Source organism: Typopeltis vanoorti, chromosome 21 (genome assembly GCF_054136105.1).
Source record: "Typopeltis vanoorti isolate ZY-2024b chromosome 21, IOZ_Tvanoo_1.0, whole genome shotgun sequence".
In the NCBI taxonomy this organism is placed as follows: domain Eukaryota; kingdom Metazoa; phylum Arthropoda; class Arachnida; order Uropygi; family Thelyphonidae; genus Typopeltis; species Typopeltis vanoorti.
Window position 1 is genome coordinate 107864316 of NC_143569.1, and position 14051 is coordinate 107878366.

Below are 14051 nucleotides of genomic sequence, written 5' to 3' on the forward strand. Positions count from 1 at the left end.
GGAGAACTAGGGGACATCTATGGAAGCTGGGCAAGAGTGTGGTTAGCAAGAGTGCTAGAGCTGGGTTCTTTACTTTTAGAGTGGTAAATGAGTGGAATAAGCTGCCAGAGTCTGTTGCAGGTGCTATGACTGTGAGAATGTCGTATAGTTGTGTGGACATAATGTTTAGGTCCTCCCTCGATTAGTCTAAGGACTCCCTGGAGTTGCCCGTAATGATAATGATACCAGGTCCCTTGCAATTGCAAACTGTCCTACTACAGCCAAGCAGGCAGGACAGCCAATAACCAGATGTCCTTGTGTTCCAAACACAAGAACATCTGGTTCCACCAATACAACCACTCAGGACATGCTGACCATGCCTTGGACACTCACCACAGAATATGCTCTAAGTAAGCTACTCTATTACATTGCAGCAAATGCAAGTATGAAAGACTATTCATCAAATCTGCCTCAGCTCTAAAAAAACTCTCCAAACCTCAATTTGGGTGCGGGCAAAACAACCCAATTTAGCCCACTAGGGTGCAGGGTTTAAAACTCTAGGCCCACCTTCATTCAGCCTCATTTACTCAGTGTTAGTGCCTGCATGCAGATATCATTGTTTTTTGTACTCCCTGATGATGGTAATGTAACATTACCGAAATATAGGAAGGTATTGATTAAAGTTTTTTAATTAATATTCTAGTATACATTGTCATTTCCAAAAATTAAAAGCTAAGTGTAACCAACTTATAAGCTTATCTACAAGAATTACTTAAGTTTAGAGAAAGGAGGCATTATCTCACAACATAAGTATATTCCAATTACTGTTATAACAATAATAATTTAAAAGGATTTGGAAGACTATTTGTATTATAAATCATAATTTGCAGTCTGACATTTATTATGATAGTTACTATGACAATTATTTATATAAATAAAAAGAGTTTCATCTAATTTTACTTCTGATGGTCCTTCATAGAAATATGTTACTTAAAATTAAATACCTACTTCTATATATTGAAGTTTTTACTTCTTTTCAGAAAGCCAGGTGGAAATGGAAGTAGAGGAAATCACTGCCAATGCTTCCATGGCATATGTCCCTAATATATTTGTTTCCACTCTTCCAACTACTCAAATTCGGATGATTGATGGGACATTGTATGCAGATACTCCAATAACAAGTAGACGAGGACCTAAACGTAAAAGACTTCTTTTAGATCCAACTGACATTGGAGGAAAGAGACGTTCTGCAAGAGTGAGATTTTATATTTTCTATATAACATGGGGATATGAGAGGAAAAGTTAAAATATTGTTTTTATTAAAATTGTTGTTATTGTTTTTGTTAAAATACTGTGACTCTTGTGATGCACTAATGATGGTGAGTTAGTTTCTGGTCAAAATATTTGCAATAAAAAAAATCAATATTTATTCCTGTATTTGCATTTGTCTAATAAACTTTGTCACAAGTACCATTAAATACTCAAAGTTAAAATATATATCTCCACTTCTTTTTGTAGGACTAGATTTACTAGTTAATCAAAATTGGTGGTTATTTGGGCATTATACCTATGGTTAAGCAAAACTCTTAGTTCATTAAAAAAATAAATAAAAAATATCCATGATATGCTAGATCTTAGAATACTTAATATTCTGCATATGGCGTGTATATAAAGTACTTACTTCAGTTTTATATTTTTGTTATCTTCTCATTGCCTTCATTTAGATATGATATTTGATCACATATTTATGCAAGTTAATGATAATATATAATATTAATAGTTGTCTTAATAAGTATCCAGTTTAACATCATGTGAATTAATATTGCCAAGAACAAGTTTCATAAAAATAGGTTTTAAATTTGGCTAACTAATAAATGTCTTTTGAAATTTGTCAAAAAAATAGCAAGTTTGACTACATATTTTAGAAAAAATATGTATTGTGATGTATTTTTTTGAAAATATATGGATATCATGATAATACTACATAAAAAAGTTAGATTATTACTAAAACTTCATATCAATATTTTCCTCCAAATTAACCTGTTATCTGTTAAGAGTCCAATATTGTTATATCTTATATTTCTGCCTTCTAAATCACATTTTACTGTAAGAATCGATCTAGATGATCTTCCTCTGGGACTTCTTTCTGCCATTCTGACTGAAATCATGTTCCTCTTCCATTTGTTTAACCCGGCGTTAGTAAGGTGGGGCATCACAGACCCCAAAGATTTTAAATTGACTATAACTTTTTAACAATGCGTAGCAGTGAGTCATGCCTCAGTATAGCTTCCCCTCCTGTAACCCACTACTTGACGTCATTGACAACAGGCAGTTGCGTGCAAGCAAGTTTAGTGTGCAGAGGTTTAAAATGTGCTTGGTCCACCAGACCCCACCTTACCAAAAGTGTGACTATATTTATTTCCGAAACGTAAGTTGTTTTCATGTATATTCTACTAAAATATTATTGCTACTGTGTCTTCTATATTTTTACATAACAACTATAAGCAAATACGTTTTCGTAAATATTTAGAGGGTATTTTGAGAATAATATCTCTTTTTTTTTTACCAGATGAGTTACGTGCAGGAAGAATAGAGGTTACATCAACTTATAATCGTCAATTTATTTTTGGGTAATAAAAATTTAATTTTGTGGATCTGCGTTTTTATTCACTAAAATTACAGGACACCTAAACAACACATAATCTAATATTGATTAAAAAGATCATCATCATCATCATCAAATTCCTGCCATGTACCCTCAAGGGGTGTACAGGATATGACAGTACTATATGAAAAAATTACATCATTATTAACTTCCTATCTACAATTTTCCTCCAAATCAGTCTGTTACTTGTCAAGACCCCAACATTATCAGATCTTATATTTCTATCGTCTAAGGCACTTTGTACCGTATCAATCCACCTATATCTTGGTCTTCCTCTGGGTCGTTTTCCTGCCAACCTGGCAGAGAACACTTGTTTTGCTAATCTTTCCTCTCCCATTCTATTTAAGTGACCAAACCATCTGAGATTAGCTCTGCTAATGCATTCCTGGATGCTGACAATGTCAAGTTCTTTCCTAATATCCTCATTTTTAATATGATATTGCCATTGATGCCATCTGTTCATGCCTCTAATCTTTCTCAGGACTCTCATATCTGCGGTCTCTAGTCTTTGGTCAAGTGTTTTACTTCTGACCCAGCTCTCAGATCCATAAGTTAAAATTGGTTTGAACACTGTCTTGTATACAGCTAATTTAGTGTTCCGACTAATTTCTTTCTTATTCCATATGAATTTATTCAATTGACTTCCCACGATACCAGCTTTGCTGATTCTGTTGTCTATTTCTATATTTAGTTTACCATCTTCAGTAAAAATTGTGCCTAAGTAGCTGAAATGTTTTACTTGTTCCACAGGTTCTCCATTCACAACACAGTTGACATTTTCAATGATTCTGCCTATTTTCATTGTCTTTGTCTTTTTATTACTGACCTTCATACCATATCTATTACAACAGCTATTCAATTTAGTCAGAGAATCTTGCAGACTTGTAGCGGATTTATTTAGAAGTATAACATCATCCGCATAAAGCAAAGAGCTGACATTAACATCTCCAATTTTGATATCAGGTTTAATACCACTTTCCTTCATAATGTGATCCATATAGATAATGAATAACAGAGGGGATAATGTACATCCTTGTCTCACACCAGAATTAACCTTAAACCATCTTCCTGTACTTCCTTCAATTCTAACTGCTGACTCACAACTCAAATAAAGACTAAGTATTGCTTGATATAATGCCCCATTGACACCATATAACTGCAGCGTATTGAATAGCTTCTCTCTTGGCACCTTGTCATATGTCTTTTCCAAATCGACAAAACTTAAATACAGATCTTTGTTATATTCCCATGCTTTCTCGACTATTTGTCGTAAAGTGAAGATCTGATCCTGACAGCCTCTATTTGGCCTGAATCCAGCTTGTTCTTCACCAAGCTTTTCTTCCACAATTCTTCTCAACCGTTTCTCAAGTATACTTGCATAGATCTTGCCAGGAACACTCAGTAGGGAAATACCTCTGTAATTCTCACATTCAGTTTTATTTCCCTTTTTATATATGGGTACTATGAGAGCTCTACTCCAATCATCGGGAATTTGTCCCACTGTCCAGGCTTTCTGAACTATGCAGTGCAGCCACTGTAAGACACTTATACCACCATACTTCAGCATTTCTGGTCGAATATCATCTACTACTGCTGCCTTTCCACATTTCAAGCCTTTGATGGCTTTTTCTACTTCAAGTATGGATATGTATTCCTGACTGCATGGTTGGTCAGTGTTTTTTATCACTGTACTGTCATCACTGCTTGTTTCATTTAGCAGTTTTTCAAAGTAATTACTCCATACTTCAAGGATATCTTTTTCTCCTGTTTTCATTTCACCTTTATCATCTCTAATTCCTTTTACAGCACTCTTTCCTCCATTCCTAAGCTTCTTCAACAACCTCCAGAATATTTTGCCACCTTCTTGATATTTATTTTCTATATTCTTGCCAAAGTCCTCCCATGACTTTTGTTTAGCTAGTTTTACACACTGTTTAGCTTTCTTACATTTGTCTCTGTATTCTGTAAGAGTAAAAGCTGACTTATTTGCCAGGAACTTTTGATATGCTTTCTTCTTTTCCTTCACTGCCTCTTTAACTTCCTGTGTCCACCAGGGAGTTCTGATTTTTTTATCCTTGCACACAACCTCACCACATGCCTCTCTGGCAGAATCAATGAATGTTTCCTTCAGAGTTTGCCACTGAATCTCCAAGGTTTGATTCCTGTTCTCAAACACTTTCATTTTCTTTTCAATAATATTTCTGTATTTTAGTCTACAGTTCACATCTGAGAGCTGCTCAACTTTTATTCGCTTTAAAACTTTCTTACATGTTATTCTTTTCAATATGAAATTCAATTTTATCCTGCTCAAGACTAAATAGTGATCACTTCCAATTTCAAATCCTCTGTACACTCTGGTGTCCTGCACCATGGAGAAAACATCACTATCAACAATAACATAGTCAATGAGACTTTTCTTATTCCTAGCCTCTTCTCTCCATGTGAATTTGTGCACATTTTTATGTTGGAACATGGTGTTAGTAATAACCAGTCCATGTCCTGAGCAGAAATCCAACAGATATTTGCCATTATTATTAGCTTTGCTCTTTTCTCCAAATTTTCCCGAAATATTTTTGTATGTCTCACAATCATTTCCTACTCTGCTATTTAAATCCCCAATAAGGACCAACTTTTCCTTTTTCATTGTGTCAGTTGCTTTTTCTAAAGCATCAAAAAATTCCTCCATTTCTACCTTAGTAGAACCTTCTGTGGGACCATAGGCACAAATAAGTCTCATTGTCAGTTCCCCATTCTCATATTTGCCTATATTACTCTACTTGAGACTGACTGCCATTCAAGAAGATTAGCCTCGTATTTTGTGTTGAATACTATGGCTACTCCTTCTTTTCCTTGATTGTCATTGCCTGAATATAACATTTTGTATTTATTACTCAGAAAGATCTCACCAGTTTTGGTCTTTTTTTGTTTCAGTCACCCCTATTATGTCGATCTGGTACTTATCTAATTCCTCAGCTAGCTCCATTTCTTTGCCATTCAGGCTTCTTACGTTGATAGTACCGATCTTTAACTCTGGTGATGTTGAGTTGGGGTTTGTTTTCACATTTGTTCCAGTAGCTGACTTTTCGCTGTTCGCCCTGGTTCCCTGGCGGAAACAACGGGGCGTTGTTTAACCGGGCGAATCCCCAGCCGGCATGAAATTTTGTCATGTTGTACCATCATTTTTTATTTTGGTTTAACCAATAAGAATACAATTTGGTCGGCTAAATCCCAAATTGCCAGCCCATCCTCGTTCGTTCAGTATCAAAGTAGATATCCAACAGGGTGCACCACGAGAAGGTGAGGATTGGACATTAGGTCAGAAGCCCTGGTCGGTTCTCCGCATTCATTTAAAAGCTATGTGGAGGTCTCCTCTCAGTTATACAGCTTTGAACCTTAAGCACCCCGATTAAAAAGATATGTATTTTTATATTACACTGCATTATTTGGGTGGGTCTGTAGGACCCCACTTTACCACTTTTGTTACATTTTCCCAACTCACCAGTTCTGGGTTAAGTGACAATACCATACCACACCACACCACCTGAAATCCACTCTGCTAACACATTCCTCAATGCTAATTAAATCAAATTATACCCTAATATCCTCATTTTTAATATGACTGCAGTTGATGCCATCTGTTCATTCTCCTAACTTTCTCAAAACTCCAATATCTGTGGTCTTTGAATGAGTGTTTTATTTCTATCTCAGATCTCCGATTCATACCTATACCTGTTTACAAGTTAAAATTGATTTGAACACTGTCTTATGTCTATTCAGCTATTTAGTGTTTTCACAAATTTATCTCTTACATTTTTAACATGATATAAATACCATTTGTTAACTAAAAAATTCTGAATATTGAAATATGTGATTATGATATTTTATTCATTTTTGAATAGAAAAAGATCCATACAAGTTTAATTTCCCCTTCCGTTCTAATATGTGCTGATTAGAAAAACTCATTGAATACTATTATTTAAATAACAATTTCACACATGCAAGGGAAACTAGAGGGAAACACATGTAAGGGATGCTTAAGGATCATAGCTGTATAACTGAGAAGAGACCTCCACATAGCCTTTAAAGGAATGCGGAGAACCGACCAGGGCTTCTGACCTAATGTCCAAACCTCACCATCTCTTGGTGCACCATGTTGGGTGAAGCAAGAGAAGGTGAGGATGAGAAGATGAGTTAAGCAAATTCTTATTTTCTTAAACCAATATACCAAATGAATGTACAACATGACAAAATTTCATGCCAGCTGGGGCGTTGCCCTGTTAAACAAGGCCCCCGTTGTTTTCACCAGGGAACCAGGATGAAGAACGAAAAGTCAGCTACTGGAACAAATCGGAAAACACTCCCCAACTCAACATCACCAGAGTTAAAGATGGGTACTATCAACATAAGAAGCCTGAATGGCAAAGAAATGGTGCTAGCTGAGGAATTAGATAAGTACCAGATCGACATAATAGGGGTGACTGAAACAAAAAAGACAAAAACTGGTGAGATCTTTCTGAGCAATAAATACAAAATGTTATATTCAGGCAATGACAATCAATGAAAAGAAGGAGTAGCCATAGTATTCAACACTAAATACAAGACTAATCTTCTTGAATGGCAGGCAGTCTCAAGTAGAGTGATGTGGGCAAATATGAGAAAGGGGAACTGGACAGTGAGACTTATTTGTGCCTATGGTCCCACAGAACGTTCTACTAAGGTAGAAGAGGAGGAATTTTTATGATGCTTTAGAAAAAGCAACTGACACAATGAAAAAGGAAAAGTTGGTTCTTGTTGGGGATCTGGATAGCAGAGTAGGAAATGATTGTGAGACATACAAAAATATTTCGGGAAAATTTGGAGAAAAGAGCAAAGCTAATAATAATGGCAAATATCTGTTGGATTTCTGCTCAGGACATGGACTGGTTATTACTAACACCATGTTCCAACATAAAAATGTGCACAAATTCACATGGAGAGAAGAGGCTAGGAATAAGAAAAGTCTCATTGACTATGTTATTGTTGATAGTGATGTTTTCTCCCTGGTGCAGGACACCAGAGTGTACAGAGGATTTGAAATTGGAAGTGATCACTATTTAGTCTTGAGCAGGATAAAATTGAATTTCATATTGAAAAGAATAACATGTAAGAAAGTTTTAAAGTGACTAAAAGTTGAGCAGCTCTCAAATGTGAACTGTAAACTAACATACACAAAGATTATGGAAGAAAAAATGAAAGAGTTTGAGAACAGGAATCAAATCTTGGAGATTCAGTGACAAGCCTTGAAGAAAACCCTGATTAATTCAGCCAGAGAGGCATGCGGTGAGGTTGTTTGCAAGGATAGAAAAATCAGAACTCCATGTGAATACAGATAGTTAAAGAGGCAGTGACGGAAAAGAAGAAATCATATCGAAAGTTCTTGGCTAATAAGTGAGCTTTTGCTCTTACAGAGTACAGAGACAAATGTAAGAAAGTGAAACATTGTGTAAAACTAGCTAAACAAAAGTCAAGGGAGGACTTTGGAAAGAACATTGAAAACAAATATCAAGAATGTGGTTATATATTCTGGAGGTTGTTGAATAGACTTAGAAATGGAGGAAAGAGATCTGTAAAAGGCGTTATAGGTGATAAAGGTGAAATGAAAACGGAAGAAAAAGATATCCTTGAAGTATGGAGTAACTACTTCGAGAAATTGCTAAATGAAACAAGCAGTGATAGCACAGTGGTAAAAAACACTCAACAGGCATACAGTCAGGAATACATATCCATACTTGAAGTAGAAAAAGCCATCAAAAGCTTGAAATGTGGAAAGGCAGCAGGAGTAGATGATATTCGACCAGAAATGCTAAAGTTTGGTGGTATAAAAGTCTTACAGTGGCTGCACTGCATAGTTCAGGAAGCCTAGACAGAGGGACAAATTCCCGATGATTGGAGTAGAGCTCTAATAGTGCCCATATATAAAAAGAGAAATAAAACTGAATGGGAGAATTACAGAGGTATTTCCCTACTGAGTGTTCCTGGCAGGATCTATGCAAGTATACTTGAGAAAAGTTTGAGAAGAATTGTGGAAGAAAAGCTTGGTGAAGAACAAGCTGGATTCAGGCCAATTAGAGGCTGTCAGAATCAGATCTTCACTTTACGACAAATAGTCGAGAAAGAATGGGAATATAACAAAGACCTGTATTTAACTTTTGCTGATCTGGTAAAGGCATGTGACATATGGTGTCAGTGGAGCATTATATCAAGCAATACTTAGTCTTTATTTGAGTTGTAAGTCAGCAGTTAGAATTGAAGGATGTACAGGAAGATGGTTTAATGTTAAATCTGGTGTGAGACAAGGATGTACATTATCAACTCTGTTATTCATTATTTATATGGATCACATTATGAAGGAAAGTGGTATTAAACATGTTATCAGAATTGGAGATATTAATGTCAGCTCTTTGCTTTATGCGGATGATGTTATACTTCTGAATAAATCCGCTACTATTTTGCAAGATTCCCTGACTAAATTGAATAACTGTTGTGATAGATATGGTATATTTAATACCACTTTCTTTCATAATGTGATCCATATAGATAATGAATAACAGACGAGATAATGTACATCCTTGTCTCACACCAGATTTAACATTAAACCATCTTCCTGTACATCCTTCAATTCTAACTGCTGACCTACAACTCAAATTAGGACTAAGTATTGCTTGATATAATGCCCCATTGACACCATATAACTGTAGCACATTGAATAGCTTCTCTCTTGGCACCTTATCATATGCCTTTTCCAGATCTACAAAACTCAAATAGAGATCTTTGTTATATTCCCATGATTTCTCCATTATTTTTCGTAAAGTGAAGATCTGATCCTGACAGCCTCTATTTGGCCGGAATCCATCTTGTTCTTCACCAAGCTTTTCTTCTACAAATCTTCTCAACCGTTTCTCAAGTATACTTGCATATATCTTACCAGGAACACCCAGTAGGGAAATACCTCTGTAATTCTCGCATTTATTTTTATTTATCTTTTTATGTATGGGTACTATGAGAGCTCTACTCCAATCATCGGGAATTTGTCCCACTGTCCAGACTTTTTGAACTATGCAGTGCAGCCACTATAAGACTTTTATACCACCATACTTCAGCATTTCTGGTCGAATATCATCTACTCCTGCTGCCTTTTCACATTTCAAGCCTTTGATGGCTTTCTCTACTTCAAGTATGGGTATGTATTCCTGACTGTATGCCTGTTGAGTGTTTTTTACCACTGTGCTATCACTGCTTGTTTCATTTAGCAATTTCTCTAAGTAGTTACTCCATACTTCAAGGATATCTTTTTCTTCCGTTTTCATGTCACCTTTTATTATCTCTAACTCCTTTTACAGTACTCTTTTCTCCATTTCTAAGCTTCTTCAATAACCTCCAAAATATTTTGCCACCTTTTTGATATTTATTTTTAATGTTCTTGCCAAAGTCCTTCCAAGACTTCTGTTTTGCTAGTTTTACACAGTGTTTAGCTTTCTTACATATGTCTATGTATTCTCTAAGAGTACAAGCTGACTTATTTGCCAGGAACTTTTGATATGTTTTCTTCTTTTCCTTAACTGCCTCTTTAACTTCCTGTGTCTACCATGGAGTTCTGATTTTTCTATCCTTGCAGACAACCTCATCACATGCCTCTCTGGCTGAATCAGTCAAGGTTATCTTCAAGGCTTCCCCCTGAATCTCTGAAGTTTGGTTCCTGTTCTCAAACTCTTTAATTTTTTCTTCAATAATCTTTGTGTATTTTACTCTACAGTTCACATCTGAGATCTGCTCAACTTTTGTTCGCTTTAAAACTTTCTTACATGTTATTCTTTTCAATATGAAATTCAATTTTATCCTGCTCAAGACTAGATAGTGATCACTTTCAATTTCAAATCCTCTGTACACTTTGGTGTCCTGCACTAGGGACAAAACATCACTATCAACAATAACATAGTCAATGAGACTTTCTTATTTCTTGCCTCTTCTCTCAATGCGAATTTGTGCACATTTTTATGTTGGAACATAGTGTTAGTAATAACCAGTCCATGTCCTGAGCAGAAATCCAACAAATATTTGCCATTATTATTAGCTTTGCTCTTTTCTCCAAATTTTTCCAATATATTTTTGTACGTCTGACAACCATTTCTTACTCTGCTATTTAGTTCCCCAACAAGGACCAACTTTTCCTTTTTCATTGTGTCAGATGCTTTTTCTAAAATATTAAAAAATTTCTCCACTGCTACCTTAGTAGAACCTTCTGTGAGACCATAGGCACAAATAAGGCTGATTGTTCCGTTCCCCTTTCTCATATATGTCCACATCACCTACTTGATACTGCCTAACATTCAAGAAGATTAGCCTCGTATTTAGTGCTGAATACAGTGGCTACTCCTTCTTCTCCTTGATTGTTATTGCGTGAATATAACATTTTGTATTTATTTCTCAGAAAGATCTCACCAGTTTTTGTCTTTTTTGTTTCAGTTATCCCTATTATGCCGATCTGGTACTTATCTAATTCCTCAACTAGCTCCATTTCTTTGCCATTCAGGCTTCTTATGTTGATAGTACTGATCGTTAACTCTGGTGATGTTGAGGTGGGGATATTTTTTCAGATTTGTTCCAATAGCTGACTTTTCGCTGTTCGCCCTGGTTCCCTGGTGAAAACAACAGGGGACTTGTTTAACCGGGCGATGCCCCATCCGGCATGAAATTTTGTCATGTTGTACCATCATTTTATAATTTAGTTTAAGCCAATAAGAATTACAATTTGGTCAGTTAAATCTCAATTGCTAGCCCATCCTCGTTCATTCAGTATCCAGGTAGATACCCAACAGGGTTCATCACGAGAAGGTGAGGATTGGACATTAGGTCAGAAGCCCTGGTCGGTTCTCCTTATTCCTTTAAAGGCTATGTGGCGATCTCCACTCAGTTATACAGCTTTGACTCTTAAGCACTCCATGTTATTTGTTATCTATATGAATCACATTTTGAAGAAAGCAGTAATAAACCTGATATCAAAATTGGAGTTGTTAATCTCATCTCTTTACTTTATGCAGATTATATTATACTCCGAGATTAACCCAGGCCAAGTCTGCAGGATTCCTTCACCAAATTGAATAACTGCTGTAATAAATTTGGTATGAAAATCAGCATTAAAAACAAAATGAAAATGGGCAGGAATAAAACTTCTCCATTGGTACAGTTGAAAACAGCAACTGTACCAGTGGAGAACCTATAGAACAAATAAAAGCATTTCATAGGTATTATTTCTGGGAAACCTCCCATGTTACTCCTCTTATAAACTATTATTTTTATGGCTATTTTGCCTGCTTTGTTTAGGAGTGCCCCTTTTTTGGGCTTTTTACTTCAAATTCTTAGGGCATTGCAGATGTATTTTAGAGACAAATATATGTAGTATATTAGAAGAAAATTCACGCATACCTTTTCCTGGACGTTGTTGCCTGTCTTCTTTCTGCAGTGTGCATGCTTTGCTGTGGTGGTGGTGTTGAAAGTGGAGTTTGTATATATGGGGGGTGGTCTTAGGCAATGTGGGAGGATTAATTTGAAAAAAATCCAGGTTTTTTTATATAATATATCTCTTCTTCTTCTTATTCTGCAATTGAGCAAGTTCTTCTTTTAGTAGCAGAAACTTTCCTTCCACTCTCTTCTGTTCTGAGCCTTCTCTTTCAAGGTTGTGTACCTTTCTCCATTCAGCATATCATCTATCATTGTTTTCCTTACTCTTCCTCTTGGTCTTTTTCCGTCTATTTTTCCTTTGGTGGCATCTCTGATGATTCCATTCCCTCTCAGAAGATGTCTAATCCAGTTTCCCTTGCTTCTTTTTATCCTCCTTATCAGACTTCTTTCTTCTTCTACTCTTTTTAAGACCACTTCATTAGTTATTTTATCTGTCCATTTGATTATTTCCATCCTTCTCCAAATCTTCATCTCAAAGCTTTCCAAAATCTTAATTTCTTCTTTCTTCAATGTCCAAGTTTCAGCTGTATAGAGGGCAACACTCCACACATAAGATTTTATTAGTCTTTTCTTTAGGTTTCTATCCATTTTACTTCTGTATAAATTCCATTTTCTATTAAAGGCATCTTTTCCCATCGCTGTTCTTGCTTTTATGTCACTTTTACTTCTTCCATCTCACTGCTAATAACACTTCCTAGATATATAAATGTCTTTACTTAATTCAATTTTTCCCATTTATTTTGAAATCCATATTTGCCTCTTTCCTTGCTATTTTCATTACCTTTGTTTTTCTGATGTTAATTTTCATTCCATAATTGATACAGGATTCCAGTAATCTGTTCAACAGATGTTGTAGTCCTGTTACAGTATTTGATAGTAATGCCTTGTTTTCTGCATATCTTATTGCAAATATCTGTGTTCCTCCAATCTTTATACCGTCTTCTGAATTCTCCAGTGCTTCTTTTTACATTGCTTCAGAATACATGTCAAACAAAATTGGTGACAGAGAACAGCCTTGTCTTACTCCTCGTCCAATGATACCTGGTTCTGTTGTACCATATATGTCTCTCACCATGGCAGTTTATCCCATATATAGTGAAATAATTAGCCTTCTGTCTTTCTAATCTATACCAATCTTTTCCATTACTTCCACCATCTTATCCCATTTTACAAGGTCAAAAGCTTTTTCAAAATCTACATAACAGATATTAACTTCTTTATTCGCTTCCAGACTTCTTTCACTTACTATTCTTAACAGTCCAATCACATCTCTTGTTCCCCTACCCTTCCTGAAACCAAGCTGATCTTTTCCAAGAAATTCTTCCACTTTAGATGCAATTCTTCATGTTAAGATTCTCATACTTATTTTTGGATGTATTGAAATGAGGCTTATTGTTCTAAAATCCTTGCAGTTCACTGCATTACTTTTCTGTGGTATAGGTATATTTATGACCTTAATATTTATACCTATACCTCCAAGTATGGAGGTATAAAAGTCTTAGAGTGGCTGCACTGCATAGTTTAGAAGGCCTGGACAGAGGGACGAATTCCAGATGATTTTAGTAGAGCTCTCATAGTGCCCATATATAAAAAGGGAAATTGTTGGATCCTACTTGTTCTTAATCTATACTTTGGATCCGACATGATTACAATTACGATGTTCTTAACTAATTGATAAGTTGTGAGTTGATTTCTAATTCAAATATAAAGAAAATTTATATTTAAAGACTGCGCCACTCTATATCTGAATTAGTTCAAGAATTGAAGATAAACCAACCCTCAACTATTTCTCCTTAATATATATACTGGCCAATTATATTTAACTAACTTAATTCACCCACTTTGGTTTGAATATTTTATGAATGGTGCAGTAAAAGAGATTCAGGCAAAATACAACTTTTGATTAACA

General features: G+C 35.6%; 1 protein-coding gene across 3 annotated transcripts in view; it reads left to right on the forward strand.

The window, feature by feature from the left end:
- Positions 1 to 14051, forward strand: part of LOC150095180 (calcineurin-binding protein cabin-1-like) — a 1028489-nt gene that overhangs the window by 163027 nt on the left and 851411 nt on the right. For all 3 annotated transcript variants that reach the window (XR_016550194.1, XM_090411711.1, XM_090411712.1), the window contains exon 12: positions 1020 to 1234. Coding sequence is in view for 2 of the 3 variants with exons in the window: in XM_090411711.1 (XP_090267837.1) it covers positions 1020 to 1234 (215 nt within the window). In the remaining variant the exon portion in view is untranslated. The remainder of the gene's footprint in view (positions 1 to 1019; positions 1235 to 14051) is intronic.